This window comes from Oreochromis niloticus, linkage group LG22 (assembly GCF_001858045.2).
Source record: "Oreochromis niloticus isolate F11D_XX linkage group LG22, O_niloticus_UMD_NMBU, whole genome shotgun sequence".
NCBI classification, from domain to species: domain Eukaryota; kingdom Metazoa; phylum Chordata; class Actinopteri; order Cichliformes; family Cichlidae; genus Oreochromis; species Oreochromis niloticus.
Genome location: NC_031985.2, coordinates 15,609,713 through 15,635,751, shown reverse-complemented (window position 1 = coordinate 15,635,751; position 26,039 = coordinate 15,609,713). Strand labels below are relative to the sequence as shown.

General features: G+C 38.7%; 2 protein-coding genes across 2 annotated transcripts; both read right to left on the bottom strand.

The window, feature by feature from the left end:
* Positions 1-571: 571 nt before the first annotated feature.
* Positions 572-3,567, bottom strand: LOC100703619 (prostate stem cell antigen). Its single transcript, XM_003447153.5, has 3 exons — positions 3,387-3,567; positions 1,417-1,527; positions 572-1,089 (listed from the first exon to the last, which is right to left on the bottom strand). Exons 1-3 carry the CDS (start codon positions 3,436-3,438, stop codon positions 875-877), a joined length of 378 nt encoding a protein of 125 aa, XP_003447201.1. The 5' UTR covers positions 3,439-3,567; the 3' UTR covers positions 572-874.
* A 7,347-nt stretch (positions 3,568-10,914) lies between these two features.
* Positions 10,915-20,255, bottom strand: spaca4l (sperm acrosome associated 4 like). The gene is made up of 3 exons (XM_019350887.2): positions 20,083-20,255; positions 12,826-12,936; positions 10,915-12,244 (listed from the first exon to the last, which is right to left on the bottom strand). Exons 1-3 carry the CDS (start codon positions 20,132-20,134, stop codon positions 12,024-12,026), a joined length of 384 nt encoding a protein of 127 aa, XP_019206432.1. The 5' UTR covers positions 20,135-20,255; the 3' UTR covers positions 10,915-12,023.
* Between the last annotated feature and the right edge of the window lie 5,784 nt (positions 20,256-26,039).

The following is a 26,039-nucleotide window of genomic DNA, read 5'->3' as shown; positions in this document are numbered from 1 at the left end:
CCATTTGCTGGCTGTAGTGTACAAACTAAAGATATTTAAAATTATCTGAGAACTTATAGAGGCTTGTGAACTGTCATATATGGGAAATTAATGTAGCTCACGTGTTGAGTTCAGCAGTATTATACTTAGTGGAAAGTGTAGTTAGTTGTAACCATGGAAGTAAAAGGCATGAAAATATGTGGACACACCCCATGTCATAGGATTAACTGGATTACTGACCAGCCGTTTGACACTCCTTCCACCACTTGTTGATCATGAGTAATAATATCATGATCAACAAGTGATATGCAACATTTGTGGTAAAGGGATATTTCAAGTTATCACATCATTCAGTGTTTCATTAAATTCTGTCTTTATCATTTTGTTCATGCCAAATTTATCAACATGGAGATTTTTTTGTCTGTACTTAAGAAGTCATGAATTTTCATTCCAAATTAAAAAGATATTTGACCCATGTCATTTTCTTCTATTGCCTGTCATTTTGATGTTTTCAGGGTATAAACAAAGCAATTTTGCAGGTTTTTCTACAACAAAACCCTGAATTGTACAATTGGAAACAAATAGATTGATGGATAATCAGCGTAAGAATTTATTTTTCCTTTAAATCAGCTTTAAAAAGTAATTAAAAAGCAATTGAAGTAATATAATACATATTTTGAGTTGAAACTGTATCAAACTGCAGGAGAATTGCACAGAAAAACCTACAGTTTACATATTAATTTTTCTTATATACAGCAACAATTTGAGTCTTATTAAGCACATTACATCATCACACTGACACGTACTTACTTGTTAGAGATATTGTTTAACTCATTTTTTTAATTGAAGGTTTGAAATGGACTTATTATGAAATGGAAACTCATTCTCGTCATCTTTAAAGACTCCACTGGCTCCAAACTGCCACCAGGGCAGCAAACAGAGCTGCAGTGAAGCCAGGCTGGATGGAGGCGGCCCCATTGCACAGGTCGGTGCTGCAGCAGGTCCTGGTGACGGTGTAGTTCACATACAAGATGGAGCCCGTCTCGTTTCTGCACTCGGCTGGTTCTATACAGCCTCGTTCATAGATGTTCAACAAGCTGATCGTAAACTCTGAGAGAGCAGAGCAGAGTTCATGTTTGGCTTGTTTATCTGAGGTTATTTCATGCAATTCATTGGATACATTGTGTACAAACATATGACTATTAAATATTATATTAGCAGACAAATAACTAAAAACCTTAAATAAGCTTACAATATAAAAAGATTGATGTCAGTACGCTGGAAACTTTCAACAAAGGTCTGAACTCCTCTCTCTAAATTGCTTTTTGACACAGTGATCAGTGGAAAGTCTAATGACTGTTGTGAGAAATCAAAATGTAATTTTGTTCACAGTTTCTCTGTAGCTGTGCCACGGAAAGTTCTGGGTGTTTCTCTTACTCGCAACTCCGGTGAAGCAGTTAGTCTGAGATTCTGTGCAATTTACAGGATCGGTGTGCATGCAGTAGCCGAGGATCTTAAAATCACACGTCTCACAGGTGAGAGATTCAACTGTGGGAAAGAAAACAATAACCAAAAAAAAAGCAACTGTAAATAAAAAAGGTGCTTGGAAAGTATCAGAAAGTGTTTTAATCAACAGTGTCAAATATCTGACTCCATTTAATTACACTTTTATCAAACAGGAGCCTCCGTTATCACAAAGTACACAAGCAGAAGTTGTTTTTTAACCTGCCAAGGTTAACAGGCTGTTTAGGTAAGAAAGTAATTCAAGCCATATATATATATGGCTTGTGTATGTGTCTTTCTGCATTAGCCCTGGGAAACACTGGCGACCTGTGACACCCTTTGAGATTCTTTCTGCAGGGGAATTAGGGAGGTTCATTCCAACTCTGTTTCATAAGTTGTTTCATTTGTTTTCACCTTTGTCACCAATTCGTCTAAATCCAGCCTTACAGGGTTTAACTTCGGCGATTATTCATCATTCAAAATCTACTTACATGTTCTGTTTTCTCCGAATGTTTTGGGTTTTATCATTCTGATAAATTCATAACCAACCAGTTTATCTACTTGCATTTTTCTTAGTATTCAGAATGTCATCATGCATCATGTCCTCATTATGATTCTGAGGATACAGTGAAATGTTTTTTTTTACCAACACTTCAACTGTTGTGAATTGTTTTCATTGGAGACAAGTGATACTCATTGAGACAAAACAACAAACCTTATCTTAGGTGAGGTGCTGGCCTATCACATCATGCCAAAACGGCTTTGGTATTTTGTGGCATTCATTCATTCATTCATTTGAGGCATTCAAGAGCTCAATGCATGAGGGCTTTGTTGTCTTAAAAGAGAGTGGTTGCATTAGAATAGAAATGTTTTATGATAGGATAAAAATGATCACTTCTAACATGTTTGTATGAATTTTTAGTGACCCTTTAAGGCAGCAGTACCTGACCTATAGGTGGAAAAAAGAGCAAATACACAACGGAGAGTTTGCTGATGCTATCGTGCTGACCTTCGTTTAACTTTAGCTAAAACTCCACTCAATCCTTTTTAAAAAAAAAAAAATGTTAATGATTGATAAAAAAAAAATGTTGTAGGTTGTCGAAGGGGTGAACTCTTAGGCTTATAAAATTGGGCATGTCATGAAAGGTTTGAGAAATCCTGCTCTAAGGGGAACAAGTGGCTCCACACCATAACAGAGCCACTGGATCACCCACTGTAAGATCCAAGCCCTTTTTCCAAGGCTGCACTGAAGCTGCAGGTTAATCTGTTTCTTGATCTGTGAAAAAAATTATTTTCAGTCGTTTTACCAGAATTCCATGATTACGGTCTGTGAATTGTGGGTGAAGACCATTTCAGATGTAAGTTTGAACAAATTCGAGTAGCAGTGATCCTTAGGCATTATGAATGGACGGTTGTGGCATAAGCTTATTGGTCCTTTAGCTATTTCTGCTTAAGCTTAAAACACACTTTTGTTTATCAGATGGTCAGAAATAACAGGAAGCTGCACAGGTCTTTATTAAATAGGGATATTTACCTATACAAAGGTCAGCACTGCCTAGGCGCCTAGACACCCTCCAAAAAGCCCAAGCTGAGCCAGATAAAATCCTGTTATTGCTTACCTTGGTTCTTTTAAGGATATTCTAATAAGAATTTGGAAAAATAGGAGTGTAAAACGTTTTAACAGTCGTATAAACACATTTTGAGTTTGTGAAATCAGACCCATCAGAAACTCTGAACAGTAGAAAAATAAATCACTACATTCAAGGTATTTATATAAATATATATGTTTATATTCAGTTTTTTCCCCAAGACAGGATATACACATTTTAAAGTATCTGAAATAACCAGTAGTCTAGTAGTATTTGAGTCCAAGCAGAAAGAAAAACAAGCAAACAAACTCCTACCTGCTACAAACAGAGTCATTACTGCTGCACAACTCCACAGTAATCTTTTCATCCTGATGTTTCCAGAAGTGCAGGTGAAAATGCCAAAAAGATAACTTTTATTTTATTTTTCTATGAACTCACTGTTACAGCAGCTGTGGGAAATCTGCTTTGAGGAACAATGCAGTCATATCTTTATTCACTGGGGGAGTTGTATCAGAAATACACGTCAACTGGACTGATAAAATCTGCAAGGAGTGACATGAGTGTTGCTAGATAAATATGTGTAAGAGAAAGTAAGAAAAAAGTAAACCTACTATTAACTGTAGGGTTTATGTATCAACCCATAATAAAAAAAAAGTTATCTGATCCTTATCAGGTCTTGATTTAAATATATTAAATGATTTTAGAATGTGAGATGAACAACAACACATGACATATTACACCATGTCATTATTTATAGAACATTAACTAAGTCAAATTTCAGGAACAGTGCACGAGCATGAGGTGTTCAGTGCTGTGGCTGCAAAACAAGCCCAAATCATCACCCCTCCACCGCCGTGCCTTACAGTTGGCATGAGCTTATGAGCTAACCTTTCTTAAACCATCGCCTAAGCACATACCTGTCAATGCCTCCCTATGGCTCACTCTTATGGCTTCACAATCGACTTTGAAGAATAAGGCAGGCAAAAACGACAACTCACCTACCGACCCAACGGTGGACGCCATTGTTGCGCTGTTAACCCAACATAAAGAGGAGCTGGCAGCAGAACTCAAGGCTGAATTCAAGTCTTCCTTCACTCAGCTTTAGGCAAAGTTCGACCAGGTTCGGCTAGCAGTGGATGAACATGGCCAGCGTTTGTCTTCGCTCGGGCTGGCAGTGGAAGATGCGGGTCAGTGGATCAAAGAGCTCAAAGAAGCATATGGTGACCTCCGAGAGGCTAACTCCAAGCTGGGCGTCAAAGTTATCGACCTAAAAGGCCTCAGCCTTTGGAAGAACCTACAAATACTTGACTTAGCAGAATCCACTCAAAGTGGTCGCCCAACTGACTTTTTCGTCGCTGCCCTCTGTGAAATCTTTGGTGGGGATATACTCACATCACCTCCAGAAATTGACAGAGCTCACCGTACCTTAGTGCCGAAGCCGAAACTGGGTGACCAACCACGACCAGTGATTCTCCACTTTCACATGTTTCAGACCAAAGAGCTCATCACGTCAGAGGGGAGTTCTCAACTACTGGGACCAGCAGATTCATATCGTGGAGGATTACTGCCCCGAAATCTTAAACCAGAGGGCCGAGTATAGAGACGTCATGGCAGAGCTTTACTACTGAGGCCTGAAGCCTCCATTGGCATATCCTGCTCATCTCTGCATCACCTTGGTGGGAGGAGAGTGGAGGTGGCTAAGCTCCGCTGAATCCGCTGTATCCCCTGGTGATACATTGACAACCACCCTACTGTGCCGCCCACACAGTAACTGAGACAGGCTGCCTTTCTGAGCAACACAGCACCTCTACTCAGATGATACCCCCCTCCACCCCTCGCTTTTTTCTTTTTTTTCCGTCAAGCACCCTATTTAATTTACATCCTTTCAAAGGGCCTGGACTCACTCTGCACCTGAGATATGGTCAGGTGACGCACCATTTTAATTTCATACCCTTCTGTCTTTTCGCAACTCAGGCGTAAAAGTATTTAAATACTTCTTTTTTTTTTAAATTTATTCACTTGCTTATCCTTCATTACTACTTTCTATGTAACTATGTCCCCCTCTTTTTCTTTTTTGTGTTTGTTTCTTTGTTTTTGTCTTTTTGTTTGTTTTTTTTTGTTTGGGGGGTTTTTCTGTACATTTTATATTCATTTCCATTGTGCTGTTTACACTAACAGAGCAAACCTTTAGCTAACCATATGGATGTGCCGATTTCCAAAGAAGTGCTGCAATCTCATCTTTGTATCTGAGTCATTCACACAGGGCAAATTGCCAGCTTCCTGGTACGATGCATCTATAACTTTAACTGTGAAAAAGGGGTGAGATCCAAAAGAGTGTGCGTCATACAGACCAATTTGGCTCTTGAACATTGACTTTAAGATCCTAGCTAAAGTGCTGGCCCATAGACTGGAAAGAGTCTTGCCATCAGTCATATCCAAGAATCAGCATGGCTTTGTTAAAGGACGCCATCCCTTCTTCAACATTCAACGCCTTCTCAATACCCTGTACACGCCGTCCAACGACACTCCAGAATGTGTTCTTTCCCTTGATGCGGAGAAAGCTTTTGACCATGTAGAATGGAACAATTTATTTGTTGTGCTGGAAAGTTTGGGTTCGGGTCAAATCAAGTACTTATATTTGTCTCCTGTTGCTTCAGTTTGTACTAATAGCCAGAAATCAAAAGCATTCCACCTTAAACGAGGCACACGACGGGGTTGCGTTGTTATTCGATCTAGCTATTGAACCCTTAGCAATGCTTTTTCGAAGCAGTAAACTTGTTCAGGGTATACAAAGAGGTCAAACTGAACATAGTGTCTCTTTATGCTGACGATTTATTGCTTTTTATTTCAAATCCACAAACTTCGCTACCGTCTGCACTGTCGCTACTCACGCAATTCAGTCACGTCTCTGGTTATAAGTTAAATCTGTCCCAGAGTGAACTTTGTCTATTAAATGAAGAAGCGTTTCAAATAGATTGTCTGGTTTCCCTTTTAAAGTGGTCAAAGAGCAGTTTAACTGCTTGGGTATTACAATTACAAGAAAGTATAAACAACTTCTCAAAGCCAACTTTTTTACACTATTGAAGAATGTCAAACAAAGCCTACTACAGTTGTCACCCCTGAGCACAACTCTGGTTGGTTGAATTAATTTAATTAAAATGAATATTCTTTCTGAATTTTTATACTTATTTCAATCTTTACTCGTTTTTATCCCTAACTCCTTCTTTACAACCCTCGATTCTATAATTCCCTCCTACATTTGGTAGGGTCAACGACCTCGAGTAGCTAAGGTGTATTTACAGACACCTGAGACTGAAGAGAGTCTGGCATTCCCCAACTTTCGCTTTTACTATTGGCCTGCCAATATTCTGGTTAAAGTCTGGGGAGGGTGTGGGCCCCACCACTTGGCTGGCAATGGAGTTAGACTCAGCTCAGTATATTTCTCTTGCCTCCTTTCTGGGTTCTTCTCTCCCTTTATCCATTGACAACTTCACATCTAATCCGATAATTCAGCACTCCCTCAGGGTGTGGGCTCAGTTCAGGAAACATTTCAATCTTAAGAATTTCTCACTTCAAAGCTCCATCCTATCAAATCACCTATTCCTCCCTCCAGCTTTGGACAATTTGTTCCAGGTCTGGTTTAGAGCAGGTATTATCTACTTTAAAGATCTCTTTATACACAGTAAACTAGCATCATTTGATCAGCTGTCAGCAAAATACATTCTTCCCAAAACTCACTTTATTTAGCTATTTACAGCTCAGACAATTTTTGCAATCCCACCTCCCCAACTTTCCAGAAGCTCGAGCTGCTAACTTACTGTGCGAGCTCCCTAGTTCGCAACTATCAGGCAAGGTATAATCTATCGCATCTATAACAAACTGTGCAGTGTAACTTCAGCTCCCTTTGAAGGCCTCAAATCCAGATGGGGGAAGGAGTTGGGTATAACTATGTCAGATGACGTATGGAATTCAGTCCTCACTCTGGTAAGTTCCACGTCACTCTGCGCACGCCACTCCCTATTCCAATTCAAGGTAGTCCATAGGGCCCACTTGTCTAAATCCAAATTAGCTAAGATTTATCCTAGCTTACACCCTCACTGTAACAGGTGCTGGTATGATGATGCCAGTCTTACCCACATGTTTTAGACCTGCTGTCAGGTGCTGTCCTTTGGTTCCCTCCTGGCTAGACGTGCCATTTTGAGAAGGTGGAAGGCTGCTGCCCCGCCCAGCCTTGTTCAGTGGCTTCCTGATGTCATGTCGTGTCTCGTTCTTGAAAATATCCATGGCTCCATCCAAAATAAAAAAGGCACATTTGATAAAATCTGGAGTCTTTTTCTGACAAACTTGTCTAACTTTAAATTTAGGGATGTTCCTGCTAAATAACAGATTTGCTTATTCCACAGATGTTCGATGACCTACCACTGTTGGTTTTACTGTGTTAATGGGAATGTGAAGCTCAGCTGTGTTGCAGCTAACTTCTTTGTGGTTTGCAAGGAAAGGTTTTGTTAGTATCAATTGCCCCTCCCGGGTTGTTGTGTTGTGTTAATTTTTTTTTTTACCTAAGTTGCAATGTGAGAAATTCTGTTTTGTATTCAATGTAACCAGTTTTTGTGTTTCCCTTTGTTTTTGTTTTCATTTTTGTAAACTGTATCCACAATCACTCAAATAAGAAATACTCTGAGGCTAAAGATGCCTTTTAGAACTTCTTTTATTTTCATAACATAGTCATTAAAAGGATAAATACAAAAGAGGAAAGCAACAACATGGAAGACTTACAAACTCAATGTTTCCCTGAAACATCTCATAGATTAACTTTCATGACGTTGGCATTGGAGGTTTGTGTTTTATGTGAAAAACAAGACTTCGCTGCATGACTATGCATAGAGGTTTACTTAATAACTGCTGAGATCCAAAGACTTAATTTTAGATAGAGTGTAAAGAACATGTTTTTTCTTAGTTTTTTGGATTTAGCTAGCATCGTGTGAAGTTTGATCACAACATGCTTCCCCAAGCGGAGGCCAGGACGGCTGCAGCAATGGCGGCAGAAAGGGTGATCTTGGCAGATGGGGCACCGTTTACTGCGGGGTTGCATTTATCCGTGGAGCAGCATGAGACTGTGACGTTGTAGCTGACTACTGACAGCAGGGTGCTGTTAGTTGTCGTGTTGCAAGGTAGAGTGTTATCTTGGCAGCCCTGGCTGGAGAAGCCTTTGAAGCTGGTTAGTGATGGGAAAGCTGGAGAGAGAAAAGTTATGTTAGGCTATTCAGACTTACAGAGGTGAAGAAAATATATATAGTATAAAGTTTATTGTATTTAATCTCTTTTTTTCAGTCCTATTTTAATACTGCACTTTTGTTTTTATAACTTTAAACCAGTTGAACTGACTTTTCTTTGAAGCACAGCACCTGTTAACTAGTAATTTTCCACTGTCACCAAGCTACTACCACACCCTACTTTGGCACCCTACTTTGTTTTGGCAGCTGAGGACATTGGGTATGCCTTCAGATACGTTTGTGAAAGTAGACAGGTATGATTTATTTGATTCATTCCTGTGCTCACTTGCTGTGATGTTTAAAACAATCAGGAGGTGACCTACCCAGGGTTCCAGTATAGCAAGTGCTGGTGTTGGTCGAGCAGGTCTCTGTACTGCCGGACAAGCAGAGCCCCACAAGGCCAAAGCTGCACTTGTTGCATGTCAGGGAATCCACTGAAACACACAAAGGAAAGCAGAAAAGTGAACATCATTTTGACAGCTGATCAGAAGTGATTAACATATTCGCTTGGCAAGGAAACGGTCACCGGTTACTTTTCAGCCAGAGACACACATCCCGTGTTGGTCATCCGGCAAAAATCAAACATGTGGCACTACCCAGGGTGACAAAGGGAGTAGCCAAAAGTATTTTTATCAGTGGAAAAAAAAAATGAGGTTGATTAAGCAGTCAGGTTTTTGTTGTTCCCCTGTCCGGTCAGTTTTGCCCTGCACCAGGTTATTACAGCTCAAGGCTCAGACACACTGCAATGGAAAAAGTCTGGTCTGCCACACCCCGTACAGAGGTGTGAGCAACAGCTGTCAGTCAATCAGGTCTATATGTTAGAAGGCTATCATCTCAATTCGGTATAGAAACACGATGCTAACAAAAACACTTTTACTAAATGGGCCCTCAAAGTAGGTTTTGTTTAATTTGGAGGATTGAAAAAGAGTCAGTCTGCTGTTATTTTAGTGGACTTGTCATTTATCATAAATACACCAGAGGCCTGAACTTTTATAGCCTCACCCTGAGCAGCAGCTCAGTCAGTTTGGGCATTCATTACTCAGATAGTTTAAAAAAAACAGCACAGGCAAATATCCAAATATCATATAACGTGTGAATTCTGCTTCCTGCATGCCTCACCCAGGCTTCGCAGCTTGGCAACACACAAAAATTTTTTGCATTTCCAGAATGTGAGAAAGAGCATCTTTGGGCAAAGCTGGAGCGGATTCTCCTGACATCGTGTGGTGCTCATGTGCAGTTGGCCCAAACAACACAAAGCAGGCACACTGTTTGCCTCTGAGACAGTTACAGGACTCTTACTTAGATGTTACCATGAGGAGAATTTGACCAGTTTTGTCCAAAAATCAACAACATCCCATCACTCTCGTTAGCCCCTTAACCAGCTGTCTTCTAGTGCCTGGTGAAGTGAATGATTACCCTCAGCACAAAGAAAAAAAATCATTTTCTAAATGTTGGAATGATGGCAGATGTTTTATGTCTGAAATTATGGAAAAATAAATAAAAGCCACCACAAGAAGTAAATTATAGTTTGCCAGAGTCCTGAATTTATTTTTACCCTGCCACCAAAATAATTTACTAAAGACAATGATTTTTATCACCAAAAAGGAACTTAGCGGTGATAATCATCTAAAGTATTTCAGGAAAAAAAGATAATTTTGCACCTTTTTTAGCTCCTCTGATTTCCTTGTATTATATATCATAATATTTATGTTATTTTTGTAACCTCATTTTATCATTAACTGATGCACAGAACTGATTGGATAACCTTACCCAGCATGAAGGATGCAACAGCTGCGATGACTGCAAGCATGATCTTTGCCATCTTGTTGTGTTGATTTGGTCGTTGACTTTGGGTAAGAGTCCTCAGAAAGTCCTTCCACAGAGAGGCTGCTGGCTCTTCTCGATAAACTGATGAGCTTGTTTGGTGGGGACAGATTTATATGTTTGACAGCTGAAGGGAGTGGACAACAGTTTTTTTTTCTAAGCCTTTTGTCTTTGTCACCTCAGGTGGAGGAGAGGGAGTGCTAATGAGGGAAGGAATGCCATGAATGATGACAGCGCTGAGGCTGGAAAATGTAAAAATACAAAACAAACACAACTACCGACTAAGTGGGTCTTCTTTTCAAGTAAAATTTGCTTTTATTACAGAATAATTCAAGAGTTATTTCTAGGTTTACCCCCTTTTTTCTCTAGAAATGACCTCAGAACCCCAGAATAATCTGTTTAATCTCACGTATGATACAGAAAAGATTCCCCCCGACCAACTTCAAAAGCTAAAACCAAGATAACTGAAACTAATCGTTCATAAAACTCTTTTAGTTTCTTTGCTGAAAGATAGAAAAGTTGCTTTTAAAAATAAGTGTACATTTAAAAAAAAAAAAAAAAAAAAACCCACCCCCATCTGATTAAGGAAACACTTCCTTAAGAACTACACCAAAGCCTAAAAGATACACATCAAGAAAGTCTCTGTGCAAAGGGGCACCGAAACCTGGTTAACCAGTAAATCTTGCAGTTTTACATAAAGATTGCTTTGTTTACTGGTGATGAAACAAACCCGATACACACTTCTCTCCAGTTTCGATTGTTTTATTTAAAGACTTTGAAGCATCAAAATATACATTTAACCCCCAAAAAGGATCTCTTTTAACAGTATTGCCAAATTAGCTGATCAAGATATTTAGATAGATATTTCAGTATGAGAAAGCAGTCTATACATCACCATTACTCCAACATAGCAAATACACACACACACACACACACACACAAAAAAAAAAAAAAAAAAAAAAAAAAAAACGCTTTTACCTCACAGCTTGTGAGCAGTGCGAATGTGACAAATGGAAAAAATTGAACCGATGAAGATTCTTTAAAGGGGACTGGACAATTTAAAAAACAAACAATATAGTTAGAAAAATATGAGATCATGTGTGTTTCGTTAGCATATGAATATTATGAGTCTAAACTGACAGTACCAAAATCAGAGTAAACGGACAGTGTGGAAACTGTAAAGTTATATTTAGACTATATTTAGAGGGAAAAAAAAAAAGAAACAAGAATGATGAACTGGTGCCAGCCTTAAGCTCCATAATGCGTTCATAAACACCCTTTATGCTTTAGGTTTCACAGGTAGTAATGAATGTTATACAGCTAGGCTCCACTTACTGCCCCTCTTAGTTTCCACTCAGTAAGATAAGAAACACATTTGGTTTAGGCTTAAAATTAAGCCCCCCCCCACCCCACCATCTTCAAATGCAACGCTGGCAGCGATGCTCAGAGTATCAAACTCTTCGTTTGAGGCGTACTGACAGCAACAGAGCTAGAAAACAATTACGAAATTCCTCACAGGTGATTCAACTAATTACACCAAAATGCACTTTGATATCAGTATTACACCCGATTAATATAAACAGACTTCATTAAGCATCCGTTACAGTGAAATGCAGGCTGACAAATCAAGAAAAATGTTTAAAAGATTGAATTAATTGCAAAACATCTGAAACCAAAACTGCAACATACCTCAAGGACCGTAAACAAAAGACCCATAATGGGGAAAAAAAAAAAAAAAAAAAAAAAAACACCACACCCCTCCATGATTACAAAAACCTCATGTTTAAGGACAATTTATCAAATCTCTGGTGTGTGTTGCATCCATGTTTGCATTTTAAACTGGTGGCATCTTCTGTCAAACCAGGAGGTTTCCCACAAACACAGCAGAGATGGTGGCGAGGGCCAGGGTCAGCGTGGGGATGCCGGGCACGCCGGGTGCTGCGTTGCACAGGTCTGTGTTGCAGCACGTCTTGGTCATCTTGTAGACTGTGCTGTTTGTGCCGAAGGGCACATCATTAGTCTTGTTGCAGTCCGCTACTGCTAGGCAACCCTTCATCTTGATTTCCAAAACTCCAACTGTGGAACAACACAAACAGCGTCAGCGTTTACCACTCAGGGTGCTCGCAACTTCTTTAGAGTTTTAACATGTCAGCAAGAGTCTGGAAAGTGAGCCAATTTCAGTTTGCAGAATTGGTAGCTCTTCATGGACCAAGCATTATAAAAGAGATCCTGCTACCGTTTGTCAAGTCTGGTCATGAAGCGTTTTTGCCATTGCCATTTTGAAAACTAATGTGTGAAAGATGGATTTGACTGAAACCACATGCTTTTTGTCACCAGTCAATAATCAATGAGCTTATCCTGGAAAGCCTGACAATGTAACATGGCTACATGTTACAGGTAGAAATTCACCAACTGAGAAGGATCGACTTGAATGGGAAAAAGAAACCGTCAGTTTTAAATCAATGACAAGGCAATCAAAAGTTTGTTCCTGCAGCACAAAGATCACATTTAGAAAATCCATCAGTTCACATGCAGGAGAATATGTAAAAACTCTCCCTTTGTGTTTGCATTTTAAGAATGCAGGGGTTTCACCTGAGAGCTGACGACAAGCTTTACAAGAATGCAGTGTGTTCACATTTGTAGCCACTGGTGCTTACTTGCTTTCCCAACTCCACTGTAGCACTGTTCGCCGCTTGCACATGTTTTTTCAGACGTCACACACAGGCTTCCAATCCCAATGGGGCATTGGTAGCATACGAGCGCTTGGCCTGATATCAGATTTGGAGAAAAGGGAGAAAAGAGGAAAAACAGTTTAGTTTGGTAACAGGTAACAAATGGGAGTTCAAACATTTGCATTGTTCATGGTTGCTTAAAATTGAGGCTGAGAAAAAGAGGCCTTTCAGTGTTTGTCCTCCATTAGGGTATCGATGTCTGGCATTTAACAGATAAGGACAAAGTCTTAGATAAAGAAAAATTTGACCTTCAGCCTGAAGCACAGGGGAGGTTCTCTTTAGGCCCTACATGTGTTAAAAGGAACCCTCTGGAGCGGTTCTGAGGACTTCTTTTGAGTAGATTGTAAAAGAATGTAGTCCCAGTCTTCTCATGAAAGCACTTCCTCTTATTCAATTTTAAGACCATAAATGTTGCTCATGTACGCAGAAACCCTTAGAGACCAATTCAGCTTTTATAATAAAACCTTAATCTGCTTTAAGGCAAAAACAAGAAGCATGACTGATCTCAGATAACACCATCCTGGTACAAGCCGTGATTTCACAACCTGTCATTTGTGCTGTGGTTGGGGGAAGGGGGTAACTATACTTTCCCTCAGTGCAGAGAGTGTTGACAAACCTTGCAAAAAAAAAACAAACAAACACAAACAAAAAAAAAACCCCACCCAAACACCTCAGGTTAAGTGTCACCAAGGAATTTCCAAGCTACCTTTGAGAGTGCGTCACTAGAAAGAAATGGGCACAAATTGTACAACATTGAGCAGTAACCAATGAGAGACAGGGAAATGAAAGCATTGATTTCTAATAAGCCGCAGTATTGCAAACTGCTTAATACTGTGAATGCAGCATAAAAAAAAAATTAAAAAAAAAAAAGTTTAAAGTGTTAAAAGCTTACAGCTTTACCCTGAAGTCCTCTTTGTAGTTCTGGGCTACAGCTAAAGTTGTTCCTAAAGTCTACCACTTCTAATCATTTTGTCTTAAATGTGACAGTTTAAAATTCAAATTACAGATAATTTACAATTACTGCTACTTCTGACAAGGTAAAAACAAAAACAAACATGTAGCTGCAGACAAAATTTCCCAGATTATTAAGAAGCTAATAAACCATCTCACGATGAGTAACACCACAATTAGAGCGTTCACCTAAAAAGTAATTGCGTAACTAGCATGATGACTAAGCATTATCTGCCTTGCTGCATTGACTCATGCCCATTTTTCCCTACTCAGCTCACTAGTTCCCCCTTTTCATCTGTCAGATACGTCATGGGAAAAGAAAAGAACAAAACAAAACAGCCACAATCATCACATCTCACGCTAAACAGGTAACAGGTATGCATCGTCACAGGCTACATAACTGAACTGATAACCACCTTAAAAATTCATCCTCCGTTTAGACTGGAGGACTTTATTAGCATGTACAACACCAATAAAATGGATTCTTGTGTGGAGGCGTGAGCACTGTAATAATGTGTTCTGATGTCTCGGTTCAATTTCAAAGGAAAAAAAAAAAAAAAAAAAAAAAAAAAAAAAAAAAAAAAAAAAAAAAAAAAATCACACCCACACCTTTGTACACAGAAAACAACCCCACACCCTCCACAACTGGTTTCGGTTACACCCCTTAGCTCATGTCATGTGGCAGTTTTTATTTGTAATAGAAGTAAACATTAACTTTAAAATGTTTTAAAGGTTATACAGGCATGAAAATAAATCTGTATTAGGATACAACCAAGATTCGAATAACTGTATCAAAAAGCTTTCATTAAAGGACACTGGAGGTCCTGTTACTAGCGATGGGAAAGAAACGTCAAGTTACCAAATACGGCACCTTCAGTAAAAAGTAGCTATAACACAACATTTTTATTTTTCCTTGCATCAAATTTCGTAGAGCTACATTTGAGAACTTTCTTATGGCAGGTTTGTTTAGTGATGGTGACAGGATATAACCAAGAGTGCTGAGAGATGTGTTGCAAGACTTCCTCTCCATCTGAAATCCAATCCAACCAGTTCCTCCACCTTCACGGAGCCAACTCATGCAGATACGTCACATGTTTATAGAAAACAAACCTGAGGTAATCCGTGTTATTTTTAGTGTTTCAGGGTTAACGGTTGCCCAGTTACAGCAGCACATTTGTTCAGTTGAGGTGACGCATCAGCATATGACTGGTGGTCTTCACTGCCAGCTGGAGAACATCATACAGTTTAAAGATCAGCCTCTGGGCACGATAAGAGTACACACAAAACCATTTATGTCACCAGCTTGAAGAAGAATAAGCAGTAAGCATGTAGTGCCTTAGATTAGGCGTGTCAAACATAAGGTCGGGGGGGGCAAGAAGAGGACAAATTCTTCCTAATGGATAGTTTTGGAAAATTTGAAGGTGGACATTTGTTATCTTTGTGGTTATTCATGCCACAAAGTTAGTAAGTAATGTAATAATTAAACAAGGAAGTTCCTGTTTTGTTTTGTTTTTTTAAACACTATACAAGTGCTTTTAACACAATGGCTGGAAGTTTCAAGGATCATTTACTCTGAATTAACAAAAATTAGCTGCCAGAACTTCCAGCCCAGAAGCTATTTAGCATTGAACTGTATTCATTTTATTCTCAACTATTAAAATATATCACATCGAGTCCTCTTTTTAATATTTTAATTACTTTATAAATCTATATCTGAGCTACAACACTTAGACGAGGCATAATTCTGAAATTCCTCTTTGGTCCAGCATAAATCCGATACTTCCCTGTGTGATACCTATGAACAGTATTAATTTCAGAAATGTGAAAGTGGTTAGGGAAACAAATACTTGCCTATAAATGTTTATAGTAAATATACCATGTTAAAGTGATCATTTGAGAGATTTGCAGACTCTGATGCACATAGGCACCTTGTACAAGAAGCTCTCCAACATTTTAAAAACATATCAGGCACAGCTCTGCTCTTTACTGAATTACCCAATTAAAAGGGGTTTGGGCAGCAGTCTGTTCTTTAATAATGAAGGAACACTCTTGAGCCATCAAACGTGCCACATTACACAAAGTCGAGCCTCAGTCCTACACTGCCCTCTATCACTCACAGACTAACGCTGCAGGCTGTGGACCTGTGATTTTCCACTCCAAGGTCCAAGTACGTACTAGTTGGACAAAGTATATTGAAAGGTGTTGTATCTGTGGTAATGAATGCAGAGCTAAATGAGGACGTTTCTTTTGTTGTTGCAAAAGAGGCAGTGGGGTGGGGTGGGCACCGTTTACAGTGCCAGCCAACAGATCAACACCACAGGACTTGAGGGGCAGGACAATTTAGGGAACAAAAAACAAAAACTCACAAGGCTCAGATTTAGAACTGTGGGAATCAGCTGGAAAAGGACGATGGGAGGAGGCACTGACTAAATACCAGCAGCCAAACAGTGAGTCATGCGCTACAATATGGAAAGAAATTAAACCAAGTCAGGAAACATCCAAACAACCTTATGAAATCTGTTATGAGGGCAACTATTTTAAGTCTTCTTGTAAGGAGGGATGATAGTCCTCACCCTGTAACCGCCCATAAAAAAAACTAAAGATTAATGTGCCTGGGTAGCTCACACGAGTTTGCGTTTGGATTTGAAGCTTAAAACTTGCCATGGGGACACCATGAATAGGAGCAGCTGGTTTGTGGTGGGAAGGGTGTCAGATATTCACATTTTTAGAAAGGGAATCAAATCCTCTCGTCTCACCTGAACAGTTATCCTGAAACAGAAAGGCAGCGAGCCAAAGAAAACACCTTATGAATACATAATTCAGAAATTAAAGCTTAGTTGAACTTTAAAATGTTTTGTTACCAATAGCCATGATTTATTTCCCTTTCAACTGTTTAAACAAGTAGTGACCATCAACTGATCATGGCAAACAAATACATTTACATTACCCGGAGCGGTGCAGGGTTTACTGTGTGCAGGGTGTAGCTAATGGCCCATCTTTACTCCCTTTGTATTCCCTCATGTTTACTTTAGTCTCCATTTAGTCTAATTTTTATAATTTCTTCTCTTTTTGGAGAATCTCATTTACCTACCACATTGTTTTTGTGTAGTGGCTGCTATTAAATTTAGTTTCTCCCTCTGGGATTAATAAAGTAGTTCATCCATGCTTTCATGTCTCCCATGTATCCAGGCGTGTGCCTTCCCGCTGAGTGCAAGTTTGTGTCTCAAGACAGGAATTTTTCCAATGCAAGGAAAAAAGTGTCTCAAGCAAGTCGAAATTGTCTCTTTGGCAGTGAACACTGTAGATTACTTAGATTTATTGACTAAGGATTTAAAGCAGCTGGTAGCCGAACAGAGGTGAAGATTTGTCTGTTTTTATGTTAGAAATGAACCAGTCCACCGTCTGGAATCCTCCACTTCAGACACACCCAAACACCTTTATACAATTATGACCATATGGGGATCACTTTTTGGTCACACAAGTAAATAAGGTCAGCATTATCACCTGATGGTACAGCAAGCAGACAGGATGACAATACAGATCCCAGAAAGGTGTGGTTTGAAATGGAATACCAAACACAGCGGTTGAAAACTCAAGGACAAAACAGGACAAAAGGTGTAAAACAAAACAAGCCACAAAAAAAAAAAAAAAAAAGTCCAGACAGACTCAGGAATTTGAACCCTGGGCAAACAAGACAAGTTGTTTTTTTTATGCGACTTGCTGTTTAACAGCCTGGGGTGGATTTAAAAAAAAAAAAAAAAAAAAAAGCACTTCTCCACATATCACAAACAAGCTGCCTCACCCTAGAACCTGCAATAAACAGCATTAGAATAAATCCCAGGATGTGCACAGAGGGTAAACACACTAAAGCCAAAGTCTTAGTCACTCAGGTGAATCATACAATACACATCATTTAACATGCTAACAAAATAATTTAATCCTCTAAAAAGTTAATCTGATTTCATAATATTCAGTTTACTTTGAAGTACAAAAAAAAAAACAAAACAAAAAAACAAAAAAAAAAAAAAAAAAAAAAAAAAAAAAAAAAAAAAAAAAAAAAAAAAAAAAAACTGTAAACCCAATTGTTAAGGTAAAAACAAGAAGACCAAATGAAAACATGAATTTTTTGCAAGTTAACAAAACAGACCTAACAATTTCACTTCTTTGAGCCACTTAAACTGTTTGAAGACTTAGCAAACCGTTAGCGCTACTACTTCTAGCTAAACCAGGTGATACTGATCATTTCTAGGCCATTGCCTCAATGATTTCTGGAGATTTTAATGATTTGTATATAAACCTTCATACAAGTTTGATTCTTTGAGAAAAAGAGTCATTTAACCACTCTTTTGGAAACCAATTCATCCATTTCAATGGAGAAACGCCCAAAATCAAAACAACTGTAGCAGTTTATACGTTTTGTTTCTGTATATTTTAGCAAAATGGCTCAATGGTTCACTTTTTCAGTCAAATAAAAAACAGTTGTCTACCCATTACCTTTAGTTAGAGGTTTAATCACTGCTGTAAATACTTTTAAAATGAATTTGTTAATTTAAGTTAACTGTGACACTTCAGTTTCACCAAATCGTTTAGCCGCCATATTTAACTAGTTTTAGCTAACGCCTTCGGCAGCTTCATCTCTTTTCTGATTATTTTACACAGTTATTCACACTTTTGGCTAGCTTTAGCTAACCAATTTAAATACAACTCCACATAGTATTTCACTTACCAGTAATACATTTTAGTCACAATGTTTTGGTCTGACTTGCTAAAGCTATTAGCAGTAAGCCAGATAATGTATGGAAGCCATATTGAAATATTGGTGAAACCTTTTTGCAAATGGTCCTTATTCAGCTATAGGGAATTTAAAAAACCAAAGCAAATTATTATCTTAATTTGTTATGTGGGACTTGGAATGGGCACTTAAGCTTGTTAAGATAAGTTCCACAAGACAACTTATCCACTACTTTTAGCTATACGGCACCATCCTTTATGACATACTGGACCTGATACCACCACTGGTATCGAGGGGAAAGGGAGGCCATCCCTCAACTGGTTGGTGAAAGGCTCTTTGCGATTATTTTGATCACTAGCCGATTGCCACGATCACCTCTAGGTTGCATGGAAGACTCCAGTTTGTCTACAAACACTGCTCACTACTAGCTGAGCAGCAGTAAAACTTGAATGCGTGTGATGTGAAACAAAATGGAGTAAAGCTGACATTTAACACATGTTGGCTGTAGTGCTCAGGCACCTCTAATATTTCTGCTTTGCCAGTAGCTGTGAATGCTTACTGAAAATGTCGTCGTCTGTGCAAACTATGAGCAACCACAAAATCTAACTTGTTAATTAAGGTCCAAACTAGCAGAACTCATTTGAGATAAATGTCAGCTTTGTATGCAGATTGCCTCAAGCATTTATTTTCTGTGCAACTGACTTCATTTTTATATTTTTAAGTGGTGTGTCTCCATTTTATCAAAGTTAAACTTTGCTTAGAAGCAGTGCATTTCCATATACATTTATAGTCTACAGCATAAATAAAATAGAGCTGTAATTTGCATTACTATTCATGAACTTTGATATGTGGCTGGGTTTTAAATGTTTAATATCTTATCTGGAACAGTCAAAAGCTCCCTACCCAGATTATCAGATAAACTAGAACATACCATTTAAAACCACAGCGAGCTAACCCACATTATGGGGAAAAATACTGATATGTGATTGGGTTTATGCCAAAAAGGGAAGCTTTTCTCATTTTTACATTCGTCTAGGTGGTGTTTACACCTTCTTTTGCGCACACACCCAGCAAAAAACAGCTCTGCACCCTCCAACAAGGACACACCCATCAAAAAAAGAAAAAGAAAAAAAAAGGGATGGTAAATGGTAAAGCGTCAAGGACAAAAAATATATACACATATAAAACTGTATTAGAACATATAAAAGCTCAGTTTAGAACGAAAATAAAGATCTTAAACATAATTTAGTCCTAAAACTTGCACAAAAAAGTAAGGCTTTAATTGGGAACACACGGGACACTGCAGGTGATAGTTATTAAAATTCGACCACAGCAAAGTTCAACTTAAACCTTTATTGCTAAAATTCAAACTTAAGTCTTTAAAGGTAGCTGTTCACTTTAAAAGTGTTTAGAGAAAAAACATTTTTATTGAATAACTCGAATAACGGGTAACCTGAAATTAAATCGAATATTTACTTTTAAAAAAAAAAAAAACTTACCGATTGCAAAGCACAATCCGACTGCAAAAAGCTGGAGGATAACTCTGTTCATGTTGGATTAAAAGAAGAGAGGGAGAGAAACAAATGAAGAAAGTGCGCTTTAGAAGGAGCTGGCTGCTTGTGAGCTCTCAGACCGTTATAATCTCGACCAAACGACAAACTTTTCCGCCATCGCTGCATTTATAATCCTCCCCCTCCCACCCAAACGTCACCGTTACCCAATCAGAGGAGCTCATCCTGAACATCCACCATGATTGTGTCGACCTTCACACAGCTCATACAGGTAGGAGGATTACCTTACAGCAGGAAGTTATAAATACAGGACAGCTGGGAAATGTTGAGTTTGTTTGTCTTGCAGCTCGTTTGTTGGTGATGATATTGACCAGGTTTCCCACTTTACCAGTCATATAAATCACACAAAGTGAGGATTTTTCATACCTTTCCATTAATACCACAGATAATTATCAGACACAAAATCAGATGAAATTACAGTTTTAACAGTTTTTGTGTTATAGAAGATGCACAAAGCGTACAAAGACTATCACACAAGAACACTGGAAAACATATACTTCAAGTTTTTATTATCCTTTCTTTATCCAGGTAAAACGTCTCATTGAGCTTTAAATCTCATTTCCAAGAGAGATGTGACCAACAGGGCAGAAAAAGTTACAACAAATATAACAGATAACAAGTAAAAAACAAATACAATATTCCGTACAGACAAGTGTTCACAAGGCACATTGATGTACATGATTTCCACGGCCAGTAATAAAACATAGAGCACAATGTTAGACAGTATCCAACTTCTTTAGGTACTGGGCACGTGCATTCATAAAAAGCAGATCATGGTAATCCAGTAAAGGTAAAACAAACAAAAAAAACCAGTTGCGTAAATCAAATGTTTCCTCACTTGGAAAGAGAAACCAGATGGATTAAAAGTGACTTAGGTTTATTTTCAGCTTGGACACAAACCTTTAAATGTGAGTTTCTTGTAAAGTTTCTTCTGTTTACATTACATTATACATGCTTCCCATAGGCAGCATCATTAGAAGACATAGCATACATTTTCACTGCTATGCAGATGACACGCAGCTCTATCTATCCATGAAGCCAGGTAACACACACCAATTAGTTAAACTGCAGGAATGTCTTAAAGACATAAAGACCTGGATGGCCGCTAACTTTCTGCTTCTTAATTCAGATAAAACTGAGGTTATTGTACTCGGCCCTGAAAATCTTAGAACTATGGTATCTAACCAGATTCTTACTCTGGATGGCATTACCTTGGCCTCCAGTAACACTGTGAGGAACCTTGGAGTCATTTTTGACCAGGATATATCCTTCAACACACATATTAAACAAATATGTAAGACTGCTTTCTTCCATTTGCGCAACATCTCTAAAGTTAGAAATATCCTGTCTCAGAGTGACGCTGAAAAACTAGTTCATGCATTTATTACTTCCAGGCTGGACTACTGTAATTCTTTATTATCAGGATATCCTAAAAACTCACTGAAAAGTCTTCAGCTAATCCAAAATGCTGCAGCAAGAGTACTGACAGGGACTAGAAAGAGAGAGCAGATTTCTCCTGTTTTGGCTTCCCTTCATTGGCTTCCTGTTAAATCCAGAATTGAATTCAAAATCCTGCTCCTCACATACAAGGTCTTAAATAATCAGGTCCCATCTTATCTCAATGACCTTGTAGTGCCATATCACCCTATTAGAGCACTTCACTCTCGCACTGCAGGCCTACTTGTTGTTCCTAGAGTATTTAAAAGTAGAATGGGAGGCAGAGCCTTCAGTTTTCAGGCCCCTCTTCTGTGGAACCAGCTTCCAGTTTGGATTCGGGAGACAGACAATATCTCTACTTTCAAGATTAGGCTTAAAACTTTCCTTTTTGCTAAAGCATATAGTTAGGGCTGGACCAGGTGACCCTGAATCCTCCCTTAGTTATGCTGCAATAGACGTAGGCTGCTGGGGATTCCCATGATGCGTTGAGTTTTTCCTTTCCAGTCACCTTTCTCACTCAGTATGTGTTAATAGACCTCTCTGCATCGAATCATATCTGTTATTAATCTCTGTCTCTCTTCCACAGCATGTCTTTCATCCTGTTTTCCTTCTTTCACCCCAACCGGTCGCAGCAGATGGCCCCGCCCCTCCCTGAGCCTGGTTCTGCTGGAGGTTTCTTCCTGTTAAAAGGGAGTTTTTCCTTCCCACTGTCGCCAAAGTGCTTGCTCATAGGGGGTCATATGATTGTTGGGTTTTTCTCTGTACCTATGAGGCGCCTTGAGGCGACTTTTGTTGTGATTTGGCGCTATATAAATAAAATTGAATTGAATTGAATTGAATTAAATTAAAGATGTTGGAAAATATAATTTGTATAAAATACAGAATAATTGTTCCTCATGTGATCAATGCCAAACCTTTCGCCTGAATAACTGTTCTTAAAGTTCTACATCTTAAAGATATATCAACAGTTCAGACCTCGATATAGTTCCACAGAAACAAACAGTCTGACCCACATGTAGCTTGGTGGGCTCTGGTTAGCCTATGTGCTTATATTTTGATATTTACAGTGTTTCTACCTGGGTTTATAATGTTTCTGTGATGCTCATTAGTTGCCAGTTGCATAGACACAATGTATCAACATAAGTGGCATTAGATCTGCTGATCTGTGGATACTGAAACCTAGACACACTGTGTCTCCATGTGTTTATAACATCTAAACTATTTATGTCTACACAGGTGATTTATTGTCGCTAAATTTGCAACATTTCTGCCATTTTTAGTCCAATAAATTACTAAATGTGACCAAAAATGACCAAAAATACATAATGTGTCCGCATAGACCCAAGGGCTAAATATTCCTTTATGAGTTTAAGTGACCTCTTCTTTAGACACGTTTAATATGTTACAGTTAACAAAGTTGAGGGAAATCAAAAGATGTTTGCTTTATTATTCCTAAAAATTAAATTTAAAAAATCACTGGATGAGTGAGACCTGGTAGTAAAAAAAAGTTGTGATGTTCATATTCAAAAGGACACTGCCCTGTATTTTGAGGAGTTTACAAAAACATAAAGACTACCATATAGGATAATTAAAATCATACTTTCCCTAATAACTAAGAATAAATAAACTCACTTTTGCTCAGTATTAATTTTAATCTCTCTATAAGCTTATTGGTTCAGTTTCTGTTGGTCCTTCACAACAATGCTAGTTTCTCATGTTGCACCATGGGAAAATGAATTGCCCATCCCTGATTTAGAGGGATCTCAGGTGTTGCGACCCGGCAGATTTTTTCGGTTTTTCTTTGTTACTGATATACAAAATCACTGAACGAGAGTGGATTTCTGCTCTCTCGTGCGGTCTTATAAGATACAGTACTGACATTCGTAAGGAGGACACGGTATAATGTTACATGTCTGTGTCAGCTTCTCATTTGAAATATTACTTTTCTTCTAATGAGCAGACCTGTTATTTCACAATTACTTCATAATCTTACGTTCAAATTCCAGAAAATAATTAACATAACAATCTCTGGGAGGGCAAAATCCCTTTGAGCTGGCTGACACCTTCAAAGAACTTAATGAGAGGTCTTCTGGTGAAGGCCCAGTTAAAGCGTCAACATGTCTCTAGTAATATGACACTGTTATTTCCCACAACTGGATGAGGGTTACACATTAGTGACACATAACAAACTGAGGGATATTTAGCCCCACCTGACAAACAGGTGGGAGCAAAAAGAAAAAGAACTGATACTTGATTTTTTAAGGGTTTATTTCAGCTTTCCCATGTGATGGAGAAAGGGACACAGAGCTACTTTTCATGCTTTGATTAAGATCTCTCACATCGATTGCTGTAAACATAATTAAACGTCTCTGTTTACAACTTGTTGGAGAGCTTTTAGCTATTTTTCAACAGGTAGGTGATGGCAAGCAGCAACCTCCAGAGCCAATGCAGAAGTGCAAAAAAAAAACAAACTTCCCCAAGAAGTCCCCACAGACCTTCATGTTAAAATGTTGAAAAAGTTGAAGTAAAACTGTTTTCTAGCTTTCAGCTTCCTCATTTCTGCCACGTTTTATCAGTAGTCAGTACAGAAACATTGGTAAATAGGCTTGCTGAATTTTCCCCTATGATGACCCACACCATGCAGCCATTTGTTAGGCAGGTCTGAGTTGCATTGGATGGCTGCTCTGGCTTGTTTCCCATAAGTGCTAGTCCTCGAAAAGCCCTCAGAGCTCAGTTGTGGTGTGGCACTTCATGGACCTTGGTTTGGGTTTCTGTGCTAAACTGGTTTGTGTGGATACCTGGGCAGGTGTAAGCTATTAGCAGTGATTGAATGGTTCTCTAGTGTAGTGGGTTTTGTCTTATGTGGACCTTCTTACTCTAGCAATGAGAACCATTTTGTTGTTTGCAAGCCGCCAACAAAAATATTCATAATAATAAAGTTGTTTGGTATGTGGTTCATTTGAGCTTGTGGGTTGTGTGTGTGTTTGTTTATCGTTTTTGGTTTTTTTGCGTGTGTGTGTGTGTGTGTGTGTGTGTGCTGTGTGGTTAGAGCGTTTGACTTGGGGACATTTCCAGAGAACCTGGGAGAGAGAGAACCAGCCTAACTGGGTTACATGGGTTATAGCCTACAGCTAATCTGCATGAAGATTGGGGGTTTATGTCTACACACACACATAAACAGATGATGTTCCCAAAGCTAAAATCAAAACTATGGAGCCTTTCATTCATCACAATGGGGACAGTTAGCATAAATATATACTCACTGATCAGGTACACCTCGCTATTACCAGGTTGGACCCATTCTTGCTTTCAGAGCTGCCTCAGTTCTACATGGCACAGATTCAACGAGGTCCTGGAAATATTACTCAGAGATTTTAGTCCATTTTCACGTGACATCATCACACAGTTGCTGCAGATTTGCTTGTTGCACGTCCATGATGTGATTGGCTATTGGCTTAAAATCTGATGATTGTGGAGACCATTTGTGTGCAGGGACATCATTGTCATGTTAAGGAAACCAGTTTTGAAAAAAAAAAAAATCCTGTACAGCATTACACCACCATCAGTCTGATAGGATGGATGTCAAATTCTGTCCCTAACATTCCAAGTGTTACAATAGAAATCAAGACTCATCAGATCATGTTGTTCTAATCTTCTGTTGTCCACTTGTATATGGATACATCTTTGCTGTGCTTACGTATAAAGGATAGTGTCTATTATTGAGCACCAAGATTTATTACAAACCTTAAAGTTCTTACCCATAATTGCATGTTGCATGCTCGGGTCTGAGTTGTCATTTCGTTGACTCAGTCACTGGTTCATTCTGATTTATTCCTGCTTTGATCCATTCTTACTTACTGACTTACATGCATCAAAAAAAGCATGAGAAGTTATTGTCCTCAGTCTCAAGACTTTCTTTGGTCTGTACTGAAAGTTTGCACTGAAATTAAAAATTGGGCAGCTTTGTCTTCCTGAAATTAACAAAATCTTAATTGACCTGTCTCACTGGATCACCTGAAGGAAGCTACTTACTTGTTATTCAGGCTAGCCCGAATAACAGTACCTCTGTTTTGACACAGAAATAATATCTTTGTATTTTACTCCTCATTTCACACACACTGGCATGCTTTCTCATGCTGCTGTCATGGACGCGGTGATGAAACAACTTTACTTTAGTTCAAACTTTGAATGGTTGTGTTATTCAAGCAGGTCGCGTCTTGCCCAGAATTTGTTCTCCAACATATTTCTGTTTGCTTGTTTGCAAACATGCAATAAAGTGACAGACGAGCAGAGTCTTGGGTGGAGGAAGATCCTAACAGTTTTTTAACATCGCTCACAACATGTTCTTTAGGTTTTGGTTTTTTTGTTTTGTTTTTTTTAAAGTGTGGTTGTTTGGGTTTGTTCTGTGGAGTTAATAGAGGAAAATTTGCCTTCCTGCTGCAGGGAGA